Source organism: Sceloporus undulatus, chromosome 7 (assembly GCF_019175285.1).
Source record: "Sceloporus undulatus isolate JIND9_A2432 ecotype Alabama chromosome 7, SceUnd_v1.1, whole genome shotgun sequence".
Lineage (NCBI taxonomy): Eukaryota > Metazoa > Chordata > Lepidosauria > Squamata > Phrynosomatidae > Sceloporus > Sceloporus undulatus.
The window spans coordinates 36,581,571-36,604,516 of record NC_056528.1 but is presented as its reverse complement, the minus strand read 5'-3'; the positions used below and the strand labels follow the sequence as shown (position 1 = coordinate 36,604,516).

Below are 22,946 nucleotides of genomic sequence, written 5' to 3'. Positions count from 1 at the left end.
GCCCTGTTTAAGTATTTGAAGTGATGTCATATTGAGGAGGGAGCAAGCTTGTTTTCTGCTGCTCCAAAGACTAGGACCTGGAGCAATGGATGCAAACTGCAGGAAAAGAGATTCCAGCTCAACATTAGGAGGAACTTCCTGAGAGTAAGGGCTGATCGACAGTGGAACAAACTCCTTCTTCAGAGTGTAGTGGAGTCTCCCTCCTTGGAGGTCTTTAAACAGAGGCTGGATGGCCATCTGTCAGGGATGCTTTGATTGAGAGTTCCTGCATGGCAGAATGGGGCTGGACTGGATCAGGGCCCTTCTTGGGGTCTCTTCCAACTCTATGATTCTAAGAAAAGCCAGAGTGTTTTTAGCTTGTAGTGCTCTGCGCTTAGGGATGCCTTGTCCTCCTTAGCGATTAGGACCTCACAACATGAATAGGTTATTTTGAGAGTTGTGCCTTGCCTACAACTCCCATCGGCCCCACCCAGCGTCAACGCGAGGGATTGTGGGAGTTGAAGTCCAAAACACCCAGAAAGCGGTCCCTTCATCACTCACTCCTCTCTCTCTCTCAAGTCTCCATCCTCTCAAACGAGCTTCCTCTCCTCTCTCATTGGCCAGCCTCCGACGCTCCTCCCACCTTTCTTTCGAAAGGATTCGCGGCCCGCCTAGCTTCGCCCCGCCCCTTCACTCTGATTGGCTGGTTGGCAAAAATAAGGTGTGGTTTTTTGCCCCTCCCCGTCGCCTCGGTAATGGCGGCCAGAACGCTGAGGGGAGATAAGGGAATGTGAAGTCTAAGGGGGGAAATGGCGGCGGGGAAGGAGGCGGGAAAGGAGGCCTCGGGGCTCCTGAGGGAAGCCTCTGAGGGAACGGCGCCGAGCGGGGAAGGAGGCTCCTGGATCCCGCGGACGTTTGCGGCGGTGTTCCGTAGCTCTTCGTTCCGGCTGTCCATCGGCGAGTCCCGCCTGGAGGCCGTCACCGTGTTGGCCCTGGAGCGCTACGCCGCCGACCTCCCTCCGCCCAGCCTCTGCACCTGGCAGAGGCCTCCGGCGGCCCCTTGGCCCTCGTACTACTACGACGTGACGCTGTGGGACGGGGCCTTGGCCGAGCGCTGCCACCTCTCCCCCGAACTCAACCCCTTGGTCCACAGCAACGCCCTCCGCTGCGGCGCCCGCCTCCGGGTCACTCGGTGCTCCTATGTCTACAACGAGAAGAAGATGCGCTACGGCTTCCTCTGCCTCGAGAGGCTCCAGTTGCTCCCCGGGGAGGAGGAGGAGGGCGGCCCCCTTCCTCCTCTGGGCCCCGGAGGCAGGGAGGAGTACAGCCAGAAGCCCCCCGGGCCCCTCAGGGGCGCCAAGGTGCACTACCTGCCCCTCTGGGACAACGAGCAGCCCTGCGGGGAGATCTGGGCCCAGAAGGAGCCGGGCCCAGGGGCCTCGGTCGACGGTGAGTGCTGTCCAGGAGTCCTCCTTTTCCCGGACATGCCCTCCATGGCAGCCTTTGTTCCAGAGGGATGCTCAAAGGGCCCTCCGTTTGGGCCTGGCTTGCTCCTTAGTCACACACTCAGAGACAGCCATGCTCCTCAGTCATGCTCCAGGAGTGGTTTTGGTTCTGGAATAGGCACATTGGATACATATACATACATGCATATACAAGACGTATAGATAGATATACAGTATGTGTGTGTGTGTTCATCGTCCTTAACTCAATAAGTGTTTTTGGTTTGGAATATATAATACATATACAAGACACATATACATATATATATATAAGTTTGTGTGTGTGTGTATTCATGGTCCTTAGTCACACTCCATGAGTGTTTTTGGTTTGTAATATATGATGTAACAAACTAAAAACCAGAAACACTCATTGAATGTGACTAAGGACCATGAAAACAAAACAAGCATCTTCACTTGTATACCGCTTCGTACTGAACTAGCAGTGTCTAAGCGGTTTACAAGATGTAAGCTAATTGCCCCCAACAATCTGGGGACTCATTTTAGCCCCCTCCTCCGAAGGATGCAAGCCTGAGTCCAGCTTGAGCCCTTTTGCTGGTCTTGAACTCGCAACCTTATGGTTTTGAGTGAGTGGCTGCAGTGCAGGCATTTAACCGCTGTGCTACCAGGGCTTCTATATATGAATACATTGGCCTTTTACAGACTGCCAAAATAAAGCTGCTTCAGGTCTCTTTGGAGGTATGCTATTTAAATGATGCATGGGCCCTAAGACTCTGGAGGTCGCGCCAAAGCCACACTCCATTCCTAAGCACTGGAGTGAAGCTTCTGGATTCTTAGGACCCATGAATCATTTAAACAGCACACCTCCGAAGAGACCCAAAGCAGCTTTATTTTGGCAGTCTGTAACAGGCCATAGATATAGGTATATATGTATATATACATACACACGCACATATATACTGTATATGTATTACAGGAATTATAGTTTATTCTGGCACCAAAGCTCCCTGACAGAGAAGGCTAAGTGTCTCACAAAACTACATTTCCCAGAATTCCCAAGCATTGAGCCAAGGCAGTTAAAGCAGTCTCAAGCCAGATTATTTCTGCAGTGTGTTTTGAATCAATGTTGGCTTTAGCACCTGTTGTGTGTTTACCAGGGATTTGTGCTTTTTGGCCCAGCATCAGTGCAACTGTATACATAGTTAGGGTTGCTTACAAAACTTGGGGCAGGTTTTGTAACCAATTCTTACTGCAGTGGTACTCAGGCTTTTTATCCTCAGAACCCACATTACATCTACTATACATGCAGATTCCCCCCCCCCAATGTAGTCTATTTTGTTTATTTAGTGTACATATTTTCATTCATACATTCATGTATATTCATACTTTAACATTTTACAAAGTAATAATGTTGTCTAAATTAGAACAGTTTTATTTAAGTAAATTCAATATTTAACCCAATGCATGTGTAAATTTTACACATAAAAATGTTTGGGACAAGACAGGATCAGGGCCCCCAAGACTCATGCCCCCCATAAACAACTCTTGTGCCCCCTCCCAGGGGTCCGTCCCACCACTGTGAGATCCACTGTCTTATTTGAAACCACTTTATTTGCAACACCACATCTAGGAAGCTACCAAAACCATCCTTTTAATTACAGGTATATACTTTTCTCTTTTCCTAGAATCCAAGTTAACTTCTCTCTTACATCTGGAGCTGAGCTGGAGGACTAAACTGAATGTCAAGCCTTTGCTGGTTAGAATTATGCATAAATCAAGGTTACGGTATTATGGGAAACCTGAAACAAAATTTGATATACCATATCAGGTAGGGTGTCTATAATTCTATTATAGAGCTTTTAATAATATTATTATTATTATTATTATTATTATTATTATTATTATTATTATTATTAACCTTTATTTATTAAGTGCTGTAAATTTACACAGCACTGTACATACAATCTTTTTAATTAGACGGTTCCCTGCCCTCAGGCTTACAATCTAAAAAGACATGACACAAAAGGAGAAGGGAAAGAGTAAGAGGTCCAGCAGTTCCTCTCTACCTCCAAGGCCTGGACCAAGGCAGATGGACTGGAGGGAGGGCTTGGCTTCTTAATGGATGGTTAATCTTCTTCCAGGCAGGCCTGGTGGAGCTAGCCTGCCTCTCTCCCCCTCAAGATGGAGGATGAAGGGATCTAAATTTTACCATTGTACGTTGAATGTGATTTGCTACACATAGGCCTAAATCATAATCTGTACTGAATAGCAAAAGCATTTACATTTCTGTACCACTTCATAATGAACTAAGCACTCTAAGCAGTTTACAATCTGTAAGCCAATTGCCTCCAACAAGCTGGGTACTCGTTTTACCAACCTACGACTGGCATTTAACCACTGTGCCACCAGGTCTCCTTGAATGGTTCCTTCAATAAACTCCCAGCTAAGCAAAATAAGTGTAACTTTTGTTTCTGTGTTTTATCTTGCATACAGTTTCTGTTAAATGGAGGGAGGAATACGTTGTTTGAAAAGGACAGTTCTGCTTTGGACATTAAAAGAACAAATCAACTTGCTCTTTCCCAGTGTTGCTAAACACTTGGCACATGTTCTTAATTTTTAGGCCTATTTTGAAGTGGCTGATCATTCTGGTATGATGTCGATGGTGCTGTGGAACGCTTTATGCCCTGAGTGGTATAACAGTATGAAGATTGGTACAGTGCTGCTCCTTGAACAATATGCTGTTAAAACAAGTTACCCTTTTAGAACACATCCAGCTCCCGGAGATTTGCACATGCAGAGATTCTCTTCAATTGGTTGAGTATCTGAAATATGAATTGCAATTCCGTAATTCTGTAGTTGGGAAATACATCTGCTTAAAGTTCCATGCAGATATAGTCACATGTACGCCCTTTGACTTTTCCACATCTTGTTCTGTTACAACTGCAATTGGATTTAATTGACATTGTTCGTACTTGCTGCTTGTTTGCATAAGAATTCATCAACCAAGAGGCCAATGGTGCCTCTGAAGTGATTCACAGTAAAGATGTGAGAAACACAGGGCAACTGTGGACACTCCACAAAGAGTGACAAGAAGGAAGTACTGAAACAAACCCAAATCTGTTTCATATTTAAGGCATCTGGGAGTACATGTAGAAAAAGGTTCTCTGATCTGATTAAACAACACTTGAAACATTTCAGTCTTGAACAAAATAGTACATGGGGCAGAAAGTCAAGTGCTGCCTTGAGAATAATATTTCAGCAGTGATACGTGGCAGTGGCAGCATCTTGTGGAAATGCTTTTCCTTGGCAGGGACTGGGAAACGGGTCCAAATTGGCAAGATGGATGGAGCCAAATACAAGAAAATCTAGAGGGAAACTCTTTCAGTCTGCAGTGAACCTCAACTAGGGCAAACATTCACCTTCCATCAGGACTGTGACCCTAAACACATAGCCAAAATAACATAGGAGTGGTTTAAAAACAAGATTCCAAATGTCTTAAAAAGGTTTAGTCGAAGGCAAGAGCTCAGGTCAGTAATCTGTGACAAGGCTTAAAGGTTGCTGCACCAATGGAGGCCTCAAACCTGAGAGAACAGAAATAATTTCACCAAAAAGAATGGCTAAAATTCACATGATCCAGGTACACAAAGCTGATGAAGATTTAATAAGATTTATAGCTGGAAGACATGCCTCTATGAAGTACTGAATTGTGAAGACAGGCAACCAGCAAGTTACAGTTTGTTTTGTTTACTTTTGTGCCACAGGAAAAAAATATTTGGCTTCTTCACAGTGTTGAGTGTTTTGTGTACAGCAAGTGGTTACAATGCCAGTGAAACCATTTCACTTCCAGACTGTAACACAAAAAATGTGGAATGGTCAAAGGATCTAACGGTGAACTGGCAAGGAAGGTTTGCAGCTAGTTGTAGCTGATCTTCATGAAGCCTGTTTAAGGCACTCTGAAATCTATATCTGAGGTATGAAGTCTAGACTTTTGTTTACCCTTTTGGGCAGTACAATGAAAGTATTACTGTAAGAAATACTTAACAATAAGCACCATAATGTAGTGAAAAGAGCTTTTCGTCCGAGAATCCAGAAACATGCTTAAAATCAACTGTTCCTGATTTCCCCCAGTCTTGCATTTTTTCTTTTATAGAAGTACTAGTTTTTCAGCAGTAGCAACCATTAGCCACTCCTAAATGAGAACTGGATAGTTTTAAGTGAAGTTGACAGTGATTCTATTTGTCTCTGTGATATAGTGGATTCACGCATGTCACCTGGGGAATTTTTAACATACATATTCTCAGTAGGTTAATAAAACCCATCTTCTACATTATGTGAGTGCTGATAGGGATCACTTAATGATGGAGTGGGGAAAAGTAATATGGAGGAAGGTGACGTTAATGATAGGTGCCCGTTAAGAAGTGGAAATTTCAGACTTGAACTTTTAAAATTTAACCAATAATGGTTCTCGTTTCAGAAAAGTCAATAAACTTTAAGTCCTCCCTAAGAGGAGGAAGTAGCATGACCAACATTGTGTCAGATAATGCGCCTTGCTTAACTGGAGGAATATTGATTTGCTCACTTGTTTCCCAAGGAGCGTTGTGAGTGAAATATGTTATCTGTCTTGGTACATTATCTCTCTGAATATGGAAGTGAGTTTATGCATTAGGTGCTTCAGCTGAGTCTACTATCATGTCATCTCGATTCTGACATAGATATTGGCTTCCTGAGAGCCCATCGTAACTCCTTCCAGCTTGATATAACTAAATGCACTCAGCTTTTACCCAGAAGCCCATAAATATTTATGTAACTATTGCTGGAGGGTGGGCAGTTTCATAACATATGGAAGGAAATGGGGGGGGGAATCCTCTGTTTCAGAAAATACCTTTCTAGCATGTTTATGTCTTCAGTGAACCATAGCTATTCACTCTGCAGAGGAGTGAATGATTTCTGTTACTGAGGAAACAGCATTCTTCCCTGTAATATAATTTCTTATGATTTGGTGATCACAGAGGGAGCAATGCAAATGGTTTCAGGTATCAAAATAGTTTGAGAGAGAAGTACCAGAATAGGCAGGGATGTTTTTATGGTACATGTATGTATTTGTGTGGTTTATAATCTGTGCCAAAGAACTGAGTGTGGGCTAAATAAATGCATGATAAAGACATACGTATTGTATATAGAGCAATAGCTGGACTATATTACTAATGTAGCCAATATCTAAGCAAAATATGGTTGTTCACAGAGTTAATTCTTTTCTAGAAATCACTTTGAATGTTCGAGACCCTCCAACTAAGATCAACATCATTCCTGAACATAAAGTTAAAGCAGAGTGGAAGTTGCCTGAAGTTAAATATCAGTTTATAACAAGGTTAGACTTGTGTGTGTGTGTGTGTGTGTGTGTGTGTGTGTGTGTGTGTTCGTTTTTCATATAATTTTTCATAATCATATACAGGATTAAAATCATGTTTGAAATCATTAAAATCATAGCTCTTGTATATGGCTAGATGAGAGATGGTTATGGTCAAATACAAAAATAAATAAATAATTGTGTAATTCAGGAGTAAGCTGTCAGGGGCCATCAGTACTTTGGCTATTGTGAATACATTTGTGAAGGTTGAAAAGGTCAGTAGATTCCTCTAGTGAGGCTGTGATTTGTGGTTTTTTATCAAAAGATTTGCTTTGAGTATTTAAATGCATTTTGCTGTAAATATGATGCCTGATTTTCTGTCTGTTCTAGGTCAGAATTAGATAACTTACCAAACAATCACTTCTGTGACATTATCGGACTTGTACAATATGTCGGAAGGACTGAACGTACAAGAAAAAGGGGTAATTTCAAAAACTTACATTTATCAGTCAGTTCAAAAGTATGTATTCATAAGTATTCATCAATATTTCTCCTGTCTTTGCAGAACATGGAGAAGATTTTTGGATTTATCGATGGGTGCATGTTATTGATGGGACTTCAGAGCAGCCTTTCATACTGGAATTGTTTGCTACATCTCAACCAGAGATATTTGAACAAATCCACCCAAGTATTTATTTATTTACTACCAGTTATTTATTTACTGCCAGTGTTATTTTTATTTTAAGGCCTACTTTAAATTTCAGGCATCACAGTAATAATTGATACAAGTTCAACTCCTTCAGATTTGCCTGCCAATAGTAGAACTGGAGAACTGGAAGGAACTTGGGGCTTTATTTGTTCTATTCCCCCATAGTTTAAAAATATAGACAGCCATAGCACAATAGATAGTTGTGCCTTTGACAATATACACAAGTTTGTTTCCTTTTAATTGCATTTTCTAGTTGGGAAAGAACACCATATATAATGCAGCTCTCTATGTTAATAAATATTGGAAGCAGCTATCAGTATTTGAGGGGCAAATATCATTTGAAGCTGGTATTTGATGGCATACTAACTAGCACCCTTCAGGAACATATGAGATAGTAAAACTGTCTGGCTTTTATGGGAATTCAAATTGCATGTGAGGACTCTTGTTGGAGGGTTCTTCACCTGCAGTCTCAAGCGATATAGAGCCAACACAGCTCTTCATCTGCTGTTTGTGAGAACTAGTTGTTAAGTCGCACAGTTTTCATGAAGACAAAATAAATACTCCAAAGAAGTTTTGGGAATAATTTTAGGGTTGTTTTTTTTAAGTTGCTCTTGGAATTTTGGAAAGTCCACATTATTATTATTATTATTATTATTATTACTGATTTACAGTAGTAAAATAGGGATTTTTTTTCTGTCACTGATAGCTTTTGTTTAAAACTTGTCATTTAGAAATGTTTAGATGATGTGAGCCAATGGAAACCTTTATTCATAAACTTACATAAATAACAAATAGCATCTATGTTTAAAATAAACAGACATAGAAATTAGTTAGCAAAGATTAATGCAGCCTCCTTTCCATCTTCAGTGACATATTTGGTATGTACACAGATGCGGGTGATACGGGATACAGCTGAGAATAAGTCCTGTCCAATTTACCTGACAACTTCTAATGAAAGTCAGATATTTATTACAGGTAAGTAACTAATTTCAAAGTATAGCTTCATAACTAACCCCATGAAAATTGTAGCAACAACTTTCATTTGTTCATGTAGTCCCTAGCCAATGTCCTGCTTGTTTCCCTCTTTTGCAATGGTGCTTAGGACTGAAACTAGTAGCTCTTATCTCAGGGTAGCATAATCTTTAGCCCCTCTCTGAATACAGACGCTTATTAAATTGTATTAGACAAGATCAGAACAAGTGGTTGCATTGTTTCCAGTGTTCATTTCTCTGCCTCATGGGTTGCTCTTTAATGTCAACAGTATGTTGCCAGGCACCCCGTTAATGCAGTCAGAATATTACTTCTTGTGTTGTATCCAGATATGATTCCTTAAATTTGTTGGTTACTTGATGTACCATCACAACCCTGACATGATGCAATCTGCACAGGTTCTCGTGTTATATATACCTTAATAATATAGAGTTCCTTACTGGTAGCATCAGTCTTGGAGATTAGGCCAGGGTCATAGAATCTGTGTAGAAGCAATTAATCACTGCAACTTTTTCTCTTCCTTGACTTCCCTCCTGAAGCTACCCCAACATCAGCATTTCTAATATTAATTTATAAAGTCCATGATGTTTTTGGAGAACCACCTGGTAGTGAGAATGGATAAATGTTTTTGGACACTCTTCAGTGTTATACTGTAAACTAAAGTGGCACAATTACTTTTTACTGCTTTCAGTTTTTGAGTTGTTTATTATACTTTTGGTATACAGCCTTTTTTTGTTTTTGTTTTTCATAACAGGATGGCACAAAGGTCAGCCATATACAAAAGATACCAAAGTGAAAAACTTTATCCAGTGGATTAAGACACAAAAGGAAGCTTCTCATATGGAAAGAATGGCCATGGGTGGATATTACCCTTTCCCACCAGTCCCAGACGCTTTTTGGAAGTATTGTAAAAATCTTAAAGGTATTATGTTTTGGTGTGTATTCTCAGTCATATTTCTCATTTTCTGATAGTCTTAATATCAAAATAGATTTTTCCAAGTAGCTTCACAAAGTTCAGGTCTTTACCTATAGTCTCTCTGAACTTGTCCTAAGCCATGATTCAGATGTTGCTGCAAAGCTTTGATTCTACTCAACCCACCTCACAATCCTGTGGCCAGTTTATGCAGTTAATGTTTGCGAGGCCAGAGAGGTTGTCAGAAGACCTATTGCTTTTCCAAAAACTGGATTGTGGCTTTAATTCTGACTTCAATTAAAGTGACAGTAAACAGTTTGATTTAGGAAAGAATCGAGTGTCAGTGTAAGGACAGAGAATGGTTTTGCATTCTATTTATATATAAGCAGCAGCACAGAGGAGTCACAGTTGACCTGAAAGGATTAACTTCACTGATTAATGTTTTCATGGAAATAGCTGTGGACTCCTTTCTGTTTACAGTCTCTTTGAAACTATTTGAAATCTTACCATTCTCAATTCTTTTGCAAATAAAAATTCTTCAGATGTTGTTATGTGTGCCAATTTAAAAATAATACCTCAGTGTTAAGTTCTTTGCCATAACAATCTTATTAATCCCATATTCATACTTTCTTTGGTGGTATTGTTTCTTTAAAACTAAGTTTCAGGGGATTACTCTTTGCAGTTGAATCAGTTTTGACAACCATCCGGGAAATGGAGAAGAAGATTGAAAGCCTGCACTACAGGGAGCATAAGCGCATTGCTTTTCCGGGGATAATTAGTGCTATAAGATATGTCAGCTGTAGCAATACATCTCAAGATGCCTCAGAAGTGGAACCAATGCAGGTATGGTGCTTGAGAATTAATAGTATAGTACTTAGGATACTATGATCATAATTACAGATGAGATATTTTGCATTTGAATTCGGTATTGTCTCTTGATTTACAATTTGTTTTTCTTATCTTGAGAGCAAGTAAAGAGTTTGAAAGTCATGGCGTGGGTTTATAAAGTTTTAGTGACTTCTCAGTTACTGGTGTTTTTAAAAAGTGTTTGGCCTGATATATTTAGAACTTTTTACGCTACGTGAATAAGACCTTGAAAATGAATTGCAAAACTAAACGTGTGTGACGGGCTGTTTTAAGAGAGTACAAAAGTTTAGATTATAGTTGAGAGAATGTGAATTTCCTATAAATGCATCCTTCTGGTTGTGGTACTGCAGTGAGTCTAGACCATAAGAAAATCCATGTTGGATTAGCATACAATCCTACCTGGTCCAATATGCATTTGGGGAAGTAGACTAGTTACAACTATTTTTCCCAATTAGTCTCAAAGCTGCTACAAAATCCCTTTGCCTACTGATATAGTCCAATATTTGTTCACTAAGTGGCTAATCAGATTCCTATGGGAAACCCACCAGCAGGACATGAGTGTAACTTCAACCCTACATTTCATGTTCCCAGTAATTATATAAAAAAGCATGCTGCCATATTACTGGAGGTGTGATGTACAGCTGTCCTGACTAATAGCCCTTTATGACCCCATACATTTCTATCCTCTCTTTTTAGCAGCCATGACACTACCTTGAGGTAGTAAATTTTACAGTTTAACCATGTGGTATGTGAAAAACAATTCCTTTATATATCCCGAATCTCCCACCTTTATTACCTTCACCTGATGACTAGTATTCTGAAAGAGGTGGCGGGAATCTCATATACAGTCTATGTACCATGCTGATTTCATGCACCTCTGCCATCTTTTTTCTCATTTACATTTTTCAAAGCTAAACAGCACAAAACATGATAACCTTTCCTCATAAGGGAGTTGCTGCAATCCCTTGATCATTTTGCTTATCTTTTCCTGCTATGTTTTTCTTTAATTCGTGCAAAATAATGGCCAGGGAAGCATTGTATTGATTTGTTTTTAAATCAGACAGAAAATCAGTCATTATTCAATTCCTGCAGATCACCAGAAGGTCATCTTTACAGACCTTTGTGACAGACAATGAACATAATGATCATGTTAAGGAAGGAAGTAAAAGGTATCCACAAACTGAAGAAGCAACCTCTATGCGGAGATCACCATCTGTGGAGCAGCAACACATAGAAACCAGAAAAGGTCGAGCAAAGAGAAAGATTGCAGCTGTGGAGTAAGTGGAATATACACTGTCTTTTCCCTCTGATTTTCTAATTTTATTAGCATTTTAGGTTATGATCCAGATCATGCTGACTCCTCTCAAAGGAAGGTTAGGCACACATGAAATGAGTCATATGAAAGTTCTGACTTGCATATTCCCAAGAACCTGTGGGCTGTCCTTTGCATTGGTGATGAAAACTGTATTTGTGTGCATATTGGATAGGTGTTTGATATTGACATTGCTAAAATGAAGTAGCCAAACTGGGTCAGAAAGGTTTCTAAACACCAAGATTGCAATACCAGTGAGGCCTTTTAAATTGTTAAATTGTGACTTTTTAATAAGTGTAGTCCATAAAACTGTTGCAGGCTGAGTCTCCCTTTTCTGAAATGCTTGGGACCAAAAATGTTTCAGGTTTCAGGTTTTGGAATACTTGCATATACGGAATGGGATATTTTGGAGAGGGGACCCAAATCTCAACATGACATTCATGCTGTTCTTAATAATTTTTTGAATGAATCAAAAGTTTGTGTACACTGAACCATCAGAAAGCAAAAGTATCACTATTTCAGCCACCCATGAAAAACGGTTTGGATTTTGAAATATATGGCATTTTGGAATTCAGATAAGAGAGACTCAACCTGTAATATGGTACATTTGTATTAAAGGCCTTTTTACCTTATCCATTTGCTGTAGTAGCCTGATAATGTGTTTTTCCCCCTCCTGTAATTATTTTGATGCAAACAAAATTATCAAAGTTGTTAGACAGGTCAAGATTATTCAGATTTATTCCATTAATTTCTAAAACCCAAATTAATTCCATTAATTTCTAAAACCCTATTTTTAAGAGCCTCTGTCATGGATAAGAGCTTCTAGGATAGGGGCTTGAGTTCTCAGCCTGTCAGTGATCAGGTTTCCTCTCATGAACTTAATGCAAATCTAGCGCTTGACCTAATGCTCTACCATCACTTGCTGCAATTCTGCAGTTAAAGTATTTTGCTTAAGATGTCCCAAAACAGAGAGGATACATCATTTGCAAAACAATTTTTTATTAGTTTTCATTAAGAAAACAATCTAGTAATCCAATCTGAGTCCATAATAGATAATCAGGTTTTTCTTAGAAAATCCACACTGCCTACTAAATACAGTTACATGGGTTTACTATTCTTTTTCAGGACAAGAGACCCTCCTGAAACTCCTCAGTCTTCTTACTTCACAAGATCAGCAAACAAGAGAATAATGTAGGTGGCTAATTCTGAATAGCTTTTCAGTCTTGTGAGTGTGTTCTTTTGTTCTTTTTCTCAATGATAAGTGCCAGACTACAGGAGATGGTCTTCGAAATGGGCTCTAAAGAAGAGCTGAGGAGTTGTTTGTGTTCTCTGGGTAAATGACTTTTAGTGCTCCTCCTGCTCTTCAGCAGCTTAAAATGTATTTTCTTAAAATCAAAGGCATCTCCTTCCTTTAGACATAAATCCTGTTCACGGTGTGAAAATTTATGTTATGCCATTGTTTTGAAAGGATAACCTACAACATAGATTATTAATAGTGGTCATACACAAAGCAGTTGTTAGTATATGCTAATTAACGCATGTTTTGGGGTTGCATTTCTGTATACATATATGCTATCCCAGTTCAACCCATAGAAAGTAGAGTTGAAATTCCTGATGTTCAGCAGTTTTAATGTTCTAATCTTCATTTGAAGATCTTTGTTCAAGACCATTTGCAATGTCAGTTACAAAGTTCTCAAGGCCCTATTTTGTGTCCCCACTCGTTGTGTCTGTGAAGGTGGTGGAACTAAGAGAAGGGCTTCTCTTGCAGATGGTAGGGACTATTAATTAATTAATTAATTATATTTATTTGTATCTTTTCCCAGGCTCTTACAGGGAGACAGAGCCTATCAGATAGCCTGGGCCTAAGCTATTTGGGGCTTCCAGATTATAATGAGCACTTTGAATTGTGCCCCGAAACAAACCAACAATCATTGCATAAAATGTGGTATCAAAAATTTGTCAACTTCCAAGATATGGTTCAACTTTTTTGTGACAATGACAGTTCTTCCTTTGTCAGTATTGTTTCTGTATGCATCTCTAGGAGCCATGTTCTAGGTGGGCATCAGGATGTCATGGGTCCAGTGATGCAAATTAACTTTATTACTTAATAACTCTAATACAGGAAATTGGAGTGAGACAAAGGTTGGGAAAAGGGATAGTATCATGCTTCCATCTGGACAAACTCCATGAGTCTGACTGCTCCTTAAATATATTGGAAGCTCTAAACACCACTAAAATGATAATAGATTAAATAATGTGAAGAGTAATTCATCTTGATATGATATGTCATTTAACATACTGTTTACCCAGCTGTTCCATGGAGATAGAAAATGTTTAGCCAAAATAATTGGTTTCATTACTGAATTTCAGTGCTGTTTTAACATATGCAGCTTCACTTAATAAAACAGCAAAAATAGACATGCTGCACTGCATTTCATATCATGAAGCCAGAAGCACTGATAGAATAACTTTGCCATATGACTGAATTTGACCTCAGCAATTCAGGCTTCTGCCAGTCTTCTCTGTCTTTTGAAATGCTTCAAGCAAGAAACTACTGATAGGTTGCATTTGAGTGCATTATAAAACCTAGGATAATTTGGGTTTTTCCTTATTCATAGTTCTATCTCTACAAACAGGGATAGCATATTGTTAACTATTCAAGTGCATTTTGTTTGTTTGTATCCCGCTCTTTTCCCAGGACTGGGACTCAGAGCGGCTTCACAGCATTAAAAAACAGTACAATTAAAAACATTTTTTTAAAAAAACCTACATTAAAAAGAATTTTTAAACTGGTCCAACATCCAAGCCTGTCTTTATAGCAATTCTTTAAATGCCTGTGTGAACAGGTAGGTCTTCACCTGCCGGCAGAAGGCCATCACGTTTCCTTCTTATTAGTAATTCATGGAAGGAAGTTAGTATGCATTAAAAAGGCAAATTACTTTGGAGCTTTCCTCCTTTTTAGTTAGACCTAAGCGTGTCAAGGTTTATTTTCATATTTTTCTGTAAATAAAAAGGCTGGAAGTTAGTGGGTAAGAATTACTTTTGCAAACACACGGTTCTTAATTACAGTTGTTCCTATTAATACATAATTTTGATGGTGCTGTTTGAAAATTTGATACAAATAGTACAAATTATCGTACAAATTGGATGGAAATAATTAACACGCTTCAGTAACATGTGCAAAAATTACCTTAAGGGACTATATCAAATGAGTAATTGAACTAGTCCATAATGCATATTTTTCTGCTGCTGAGCTTGACTCATGTCTAATGCTGGAATAATGTAATTTTCTAGACTTTCTCTTAAACGTTCATATATTAAGCTTGTGTTGAGTAAGACATAGTACTCAGCCATTCCATTGTTATACTCTTATGAGAATGTTGAGTATATTTCAATTGTAAAGGAAGATTAATAATAACATTAATTCATTTGTCATTTATTTATTTTGTGCCTTTTGGCTAGAAGATCCCCCAAGGCAGCTTAAAATTAAATGAACCAATTGTAACAGCTTTGGGCAGTGTTAAAGTCTTCAAGTTTGATGAAGTATAAATTTCTTGACCATTTGTTTAAAATGCTAAAAGATAGCACAACAAGTTGCTCACAGAAGGACATTCTGTAGTTCTCATGTTCTGTTCAGCAGACCTTGTCTTATCATAGTCTTAATTTTGTAGGGGGCCACAAGGTCCTTCTAATCCAACCTCTTGCCGTGCAGCAACACATACCTCAAGCACTCTTGAAAGGTGTCCTTCTGACTTCTGTTTAAAGACCTCCAAAGATGGAACATGTACTCTGAGGCAGACCATTCGATTGTTGAACAGCTCTTACAATAAAGAAGATCTTCTTAATTCTCAGTCCACTGTGAAAAGCCCACTTCCAATTCGTTTTCTGTTCCAGATCACCACTCCCACGAATGGAAAAAAAACACAAATATCCAATCTTCATTGCACACACCATTTTGCCCCTCCTACTTCCCGTCTGTGGAAATTCAGGACCGCAAATGGGAAGTCCGTAAACTAGGAGGGACGACTGTATAGTGGTCATGTAACCTTTCAGTCTTTACTCCAGGCTAAATATATCTAGCTCCCTCATTCATTCTTCTTAAGGCTTGGTTGGCAGACCTTTGATCATCTTGGTCTGTTCTAAAAACACACACACACCCTGGATACTAAAATCTGCAGATGCTCAAGCCTGTGTTGTCCCCAATGGCAGCACGTACATGCAGCTGTGCCACCATTAGGGCCCCCATTGTTTGATGGTGACATGTGTGCACAGCCGTGCTGCCATTGGAGACAACAGAACTTAATGGCAGCACGGCAATGTGCAAACACCGCCACAGGGCAGCGGGGACTGTCTCTAATGGTAGCATAGCCACATGCACCCATTGGGGACAATAGGGTCCTGCCATCTGTGGATACTTGGGTCCACAGATGGCAAGTCTGCGGATACTGAGGGCCAACTGTATTTAGACCTAATAATCTATAATGTTTTGTTTTCTTTAATGTTGGTTCAATATATACTGCATTAGGTCTTGCCTAAGCATCTTAAAAGACATGGAAACATTACCTGTTTAACAACATACTGTCCATGGGTGATTGTACTATTGGTAAAGAGTTTGTATAGTTCGGTGTCATTTGCTATGTAGATTTAAAATCAGCATGTACTGTAGTCCAATACATAATCTAGGCTAGAAAAATTCCACTTATATTTTTCTGACAGTAGAAAAATACATGTTTATGGGTTTAAGCTATATATTCACGGTTCACAATTATGTCCTATTTGGTTTACTGATCTGTCTTACCCTGAAAGATATCAAAATGCCTAGGAATTTGAAACATTGTGTTTTGCCACTTGAGGCTCTGAAATGATGTGTGTATTTGAGTTGTCCTTGCTATTTTCTGCTTGTGCTAGTATTGTATATAACGGCACACTCTGGAGCTTTGTCTAGCATTGGGATAAAAATCTTGAATGGTTTCTTACACTGGTTTGTGCTGCTGCCAGGCATTGCACTTCAAGCAAGCTTCTAGCAGAGAAGCAAAAAGGCCATTCTTAATGGGAATGGTTGTGTTGCTCATAGGTATTGATTCTGGCAAACACAGTCCTTGGTTTGTAGTAAATGATGAGTTGAGGACTTGCTTTTTCTCACATACAGTGATTTGCAGAGGGCCAAAAGAAAAACAACATGACATGATTAGAAATCAGTCGCCCAAATATCTTTTTCTTCACTTCAGTTTATGTATGTTGAATTTTGAAAGTTCCCACTCTAACACCACCAAACTGCTTTAAAGCTGCCAGTCTTGTCGTTGCTCCCTAGTAGTGCTAACAGCAGTTCTATGAATATTAGAAAGAGGAAATGGTCAGATTAAATGTTAAGCTTTCTCATTTTTACTTCAGAATGTTGGATGTGTTAAACTGGAAGCGGAAGAAACTTGGAGAGAGGCAGAATTTTTCTCTCTGTGCAGTGTTCTTAATCAAAATTGTCTTGTCTCGAGAAGCTACAAGTGGCTCTTTGGACATCCTGTATTTTTCTTTAAGTGGGCTAACAACAATTTGCAGGGGGATGGGAGTAGAACAGGGAAATGGTGTAAACAGGAGTTAAACATGACATGTTTGAGCCAGTGCTCCAAAGAGATAAGTAGCATACAGACTCCAGCACAGCTCCTTTAAAGTAAAGAAAAACAAATTATATCAAGTTGATTTTTTTTCTTATTTTGACTCTTAACATTAAGGAGAAAAACACCTAAGATGTCTACATAATAAGGTTTGTGAATATTGAAAGCATGACTAAATAATTCTGTGATCATTCCTGGGGTTTTTTTTAAAGGTTGCATAAACAAAACCTACTTTCAAAGAACAAAAGCCAAGACGTGAAGGAAGCAACACAGTCCTCTAAAAGTAAGTACATTGTTTCTTAAAAGCTGAACCCTAAAAGAAGTGTCACCATCATCTTAGGTACAGAGTAGAAAGCAAAGCAAAGTTAATATACCCTGCTCATATTACATATTAAAATTGTATGTTGCTTTCTTTGCAAAATTCTCAATTAAGTGTGGGTTTGCATGTTGCTAACCTAATGCTAAAGTAGGAGCAGTGGTCATAAACATTGTCCGCCGCAGTTAAATTTTGACTTTTAGCTGTACAGTAGTTATTCCTGTGGTGTATATGCGTCATGCATTATGTGAAAGGCTGTAACTCATAATTATAAGTAGCAAGGAGGCTTCAAACAGCTGATTGCATATTTATCTTTAGCCAAAAGTAACAGTGAACTATAGCAAGAATGGGGCACTCAGGTCAATAAATGAACAAGAAGATAATGAAGCAGACCTTAGAATAAACGAATGCAGTTTATTACAAAGCTAAAAAGATACATTACCCAAGCTGGGCTGGCAAATTTTTGGTTAAATCTAAAAGCAACTTAAAGAGGGAAGAACCTAATGCCACATAAAGGAGATGCTCTTGGCTTAGAGTAGGAATCAGAGTAATTGGCTGCAAGAAAAAAGGATGTTTCCAAATTAAGACCAAAAGAATATCTAGGATACTATTTGGACCAAATGTTTCTTGCCAGAAGTTATGAGAACAATGGTATTGGTTGTGTAAGAAGGGTTTTATTGTGCATAATCGATATGTTTAGCAGTGACAGTAGTGCTTTCAGTGGAGCTGTCTCTCACGTGGATCAGTTGAATAGGTGTGGCTTAGATGGATGGAAATATGTTTCCAGAAGTTCCATTCACAGGGGGCAGATGTCAGGAATTCCTTCTATTCTACATACAGTACTAAAGGATAATGGTCAGTGTGTTTCTGGCTTGATAGCCTGTTTAACAATGTTTTGCTCTGCTTAACTTAGGCAAAATGGAGTTTCTAGGAGTCATATATATATATATATATATATATATATATATATATATATATATGGTAGATATATATTCAAAACTAACAGCAAGACTGAGCTGCGCAATAATGGGATATTAACAGCGCATATTCTATCTTCATATTGGCAGATAACAAAGAAATAGCTGATGTGTCTGTGAGAGTTCAAGCAGAGAGGATGTGCCATAATTCCTGGGAAAGTGCTCTCTGGGCAGCAGTAAAAGACAACTTAACACAACATTTAAACTACAGCAGCGTTTTCCCAGAAAGCTTTCCTTGTAAATTTAATTACACACACAAAGAATTCCTTATGCAACAATACAATCTTCAGGCTGCCAGATGGAAACCAAAAGAGTGTGTAACAAATGGGAAAATGGCTAACTTTGAAAGTGCCTGTCCTCCTGAATACTATGAAGTGGCTATTCTTGGTAAGCAATTACCACCTCCCAAGACTTTCAGAGGGTTGTGGCTAAAGGTGTCTAGCAGATGAACAATTTTCCTGTTCTTGACTTTAAACTGCCTTTGTGTAAAAGATTTGATGAAGACAACAAAATAGTTAATTGATCTAGTAACAAAAGGCAACTTTCTTTTATACAGGCATAAATCGTGACATAGCTATAGATGTTGCTTTCCTGCCTGTATGTTGTCCTGAAGATTCCCATTTATTTCGAACTGAAGGTGCACCCAGTTATGCAGTGTCTCACCCAAGTGATACTTCATGTCCACAGGAGACTGTTAACAAAGAAGGGCACTCTGAGATAGTTTCACTTTCAGGTAGGAATTTCTTGATGGTGGTGATGGCATAGGTTATTTTCATATGACAGTTATTATCTGTTCCACAGTAAGCAGCTGTAGTTGTAAACAAATGTTTACCGTCCAGTAGGCTCCTTCACAGAAACTTTAATATAGAGTTGCCTCCAGAACCATTTTATTTTAGGCCAGTTCTTCTACCCTCATTACTGCCTGTTACACTTTTCAGCACTGCACCATTTTAAATTCATACATGTCCAAATGAATTAATATATATCCTCCCTGAGAAAGTAGCAACACTGTGAGCAAACAGTGACTCTTTCAGGTGTTTTTTTTTCTTTTCCTTCCTTCCATTTGTTATTTAGCAACTGTAAATAATTGCAGAAAGATGCTCACATGCTTAATTGACCATATTTCCCTGCAGATGTTTGCCTGTATAATTGTGTCTGCAAAGTGAACAGGGTTTGAATATTTGACCTACAGACTAGTAGATGATTCTGAATTATGTTTTCTTGCTTATTAGTGGCATCTTCTCTAATGGAGTATAAGAGGAATTGTCAATCACTAGAAATGCAAAACTGAAAAGAGATGGACACCTTGTTTTTTGTGCAAATCACTTTGTCATTTTAGATTTTTATGAAACTGGAGGACAGTTCTCTGCATGCAGCAAAGGAGATATCCTGTATTGGGTTATCTCCTGTTGCAGCCCAGGATAGGCAAAGATATGTGAAAGGAAAGGAAGAGCAATATGCCCAGGCTACAGGTTCCACCCCCACATTGTTCTCCTGCCTCACACTTAGCAGTCCTTTGCTCTTAGGCATAGAGGTTGAGTTTTCTGTCAGAACTTTCTGTTGTTGCTAGAATGCCTGACATGAAAGATTGTCACTTAGGCCTGATACAGACAGGCCAAAATAAAGCTGCTTCGAGTCACTTTGGAGGCATGTTGTTTAAATGATACATGTGTCCTAAGAGTCCAGAAGCCTCACCAAAGCCACGCTCCAGTCCTAAGGACTGAAGTGCAACTTTGGTGCAGCTTCCAGACTCTTAGGACGCATGCATCGTTGAAACACCATACCTCCAAAGTGACTCGAAGCAGCTTTATTTTGGCCTGTCTGTATAGGGCCTTAGTTTCTTGTTTAGTTCACATCGGCGGGGTACAGACCGCCCAAAAGGGGCAGTCTGCCAGTGCCTTGTTTTGTCGTGCAAGGAAGCCACAGCGATCAAACTGTGCAGCGTCCTCACGTGGCAAAAAGAACCCGCAAAAAGCAGGCTCTTTCTGCTGCGCCCTTGTGACACCACAGTGCACCGATGGCACACTCACGACATCACAAGGTGGGGCGATGTGCGGACACCAAGCGTCCCTCACATCAAAATGGCGGCGCCCGTGTGTACAGGGCACCGCCATTTAGATGCCCTTGTCACATTCTAGGGGTGAAGAACGTATGGGCAGTGCGCCCTCGGCCAACCCCTAGCACATGACGACAGTGCCCTATAGGCCCGACTGTCCAGGGCCATCTTTTCTTTTATAAGTCCCATTAGAAGAGGTAATGTTTTTTCTGGACATATAGCAAAACATACTAATTTCACTGTCTGTTTTTTCACCCTAGATGAAGTTGTAAAAGCAGCTGCTGATCTGGAGAAACAACATGTCATCTGTATCCTGGATATCTGTTCTTTAGGTGAAAATAAAGTTGAAGTCTTTCTTAACAAAGTCTACAAAATAACAGACGCTGACATAGCACACCAAACATAGCTCATTAAGGGACAGATATCTGTACTATTAAACTACACTGCTACCTCGGGTTACGAAATTAATTCGTTCCGCCATTCCCTTCGTAACCCGAAAATTTCACAACCCGAAAAGGCTTTCCGTTAGCGCTGGAAAGCCTATAGCCGCGCTTCGCATTTGAATTTCGCGCCGAAATGAATTTCGTAACCCGAAAAATAGTTCGTAACCCGGAACAGTTTTTTCCAATCCAACTTTTTCGTATCCCGGAAATTTCGTAACGCGATCATTTCGTATCCCGAGGCACCAGTGTATGAAGAAGAATTAATGTGCATCAGAGCATGTTTTTCTTACCACTTCTCCAGGAACCCATGAATACTTAACATTGTAAAAGAAAGTTTGTGATCCTTGGGACCAAAAAGGATGCTTTTCTACAGAAGCCACATTACCACGTGTTACATCCTGACATCCTTCTGTGTATTTTAGGCTCTACAAAGGGCTCAGATACTGCTCTTTCTTCGTGGTAAATCTGTGCATGGGTGGAAGAAGAACTTGGCTTTCAACTACTGACAGTTTAATTGGTAGGCATTTAAACTTTGTGATGTTCCCCAACTTTCATCTTAATCAATAGTGATCTACTTGGAGTGATTTTTTTTTTTTTTGTCTTCCAAGTATCACTGAAGCCAAATGAGGCCTCTCAGAAAGATCTGCCAAAATTAGGTTGTCCTATCAATGTCTCTCATTGACAATCACAGAGTTGTGGGAGGGACAAGGAAATTGTCTAGGATTTCTGAATGTAAAATGCAAACTCCTGGTTTCTGAAAATGACTACCTGCACTTTCTTTTAGAAGCCAACATGACACTGTGCTAGGAAGGGTGCCCTTTTTCCTCTCCAGCCCTTATGTTTGCTGTGCCAAATGTGAGAATAATTACAGTGTCAGCTCTTTTTTATAAAGTTTCTCTGTCCCCAAAGCTGGCGAGCTCTGAGCAAAACATCATTCAAATGATAAATGATCATTTGAGTTGTTGTAGAAATGGAAATGAAGTGTAACTGCCATTGATGCAGAACTAGTGGTTTAGCTCAGCCATGGGAAATCCTGAGATATGCTTTCAGGAGAGGTGCTGATACAGCTGTTGTGCAGTACAAATGAAGGGAAAAAATGGGTGTGTGTCTGTGGGTGTGCACTTGTGTCTGTAGTGCACATGGTATGTTTCTGTTGGCAGCACTGAAAAGAATGTTCATTCTAGAGTTGTGTTCAAGACTTTCTGTGTCTTGCATTGCACTGTTGCATCAATAACTTATTGATACTTAGGCTTTTCAAAATGTAAATATTCAAAACTGCAGAAAATGTGGTATTTGAAACTGTGTTTTTGTGTATCTTTTTTAAAAATAAAAATATATCAGTGACTCACTTACATAGGTAAAATGAAATGAGGGTTTTAAGTTCTTTGTTTCTTGGGGAGCATGCACAAGGAGGAGTTTACTGCTTTGCTAAACCAATATCTCATGTAGTAGAAGCAAAAGATTTACATTGCAAGGCAGTCAGCTGGAAGAGACCCATTCCTCCCACCATTTCTTGAGCAATCTTCCCTCTGAATACACATGATACAACAAACCTACCGCCAAAGATTCCTGTTCACTTATCTTTGTATTGTATGCAGGCATGAAGAATGTCTACACTTACAAAATGTAATATGCAAGCTGGCCTTAACTTTTGATTTTGGTTATTAATGAACAGACGGGTATATTTATTCTTCTCCAAACACATGTGCAAAATCTTTCAGAAGTAATTCGTTGCTGGAAAGATTTAATAGTACTTGTCACACTTTTGCTTTAATAGCATATTCTTACAAACATGTAAAAATACCAAGGGTTCAGTTATCTTACTTTAGCAGAGCTGTAGTACAAGGCTGCACAAACTTTTTGGCTCTCAAGGCTGCATGTGATAGTTTAGAGAAAGATATCACTCCTTTAACATGAGGTCAAAAATGGCCTCATTGTGAGTGGAAGACAATTGCTGCATGTAGAAGA

General features: G+C 39.4%; 1 protein-coding gene across 2 annotated transcripts; it reads left to right on the top strand.

The window, feature by feature from the left end:
• Positions 1–727: 727 nt before the first annotated feature.
• On the top strand, positions 728–22,340 carry RADX (RPA1 related single stranded DNA binding protein, X-linked). Of its 2 annotated transcripts, none has more exons than XM_042479279.1 (16): positions 728–1,428; positions 3,125–3,267; positions 4,060–4,252; positions 6,699–6,807; positions 7,177–7,268; positions 7,352–7,474; positions 8,363–8,470; positions 9,240–9,407; positions 10,081–10,241; positions 11,358–11,542; positions 12,703–12,768; positions 17,399–17,469; positions 18,570–18,866; positions 19,036–19,212; positions 20,796–20,974; positions 21,227–22,340. In XM_042479279.1, exons 1-15 carry the CDS (start codon positions 789–791, stop codon positions 20,939–20,941), a joined length of 2,679 nt encoding a protein of 892 aa, XP_042335213.1. In that variant the 5' UTR covers positions 728–788; the 3' UTR covers positions 20,942–20,974; positions 21,227–22,340. The 2 variants fall into 2 exon arrangements, with proteins under 2 accessions (XP_042335213.1, XP_042335212.1); XM_042479278.1 differs by having other exon boundaries at positions 9,240–9,420; positions 10,058–10,241.
• Positions 22,341–22,946: the final 606 nt, after the last annotated feature.

Coding starts and splice junctions, on each gene's coding strand:
- RADX (XM_042479278.1), top strand. CDS start 789: ATGGCGGCGGGGAAGGAGGCGGGAAAGGAGGCCTCGGGGCTCCTGAGG. Junction 1,429..3,124: donor CCCAGGGGCCTCGGTCGACG/GTGAGTGCTGTC, acceptor CTCTTTTCCTAG/AATCCAAGTTAACTTCTCTC. Junction 7,269..7,351: donor TGAACGTACAAGAAAAAGGG/GTAATTTCAAAA, acceptor CTGTCTTTGCAG/AACATGGAGAAGATTTTTGG.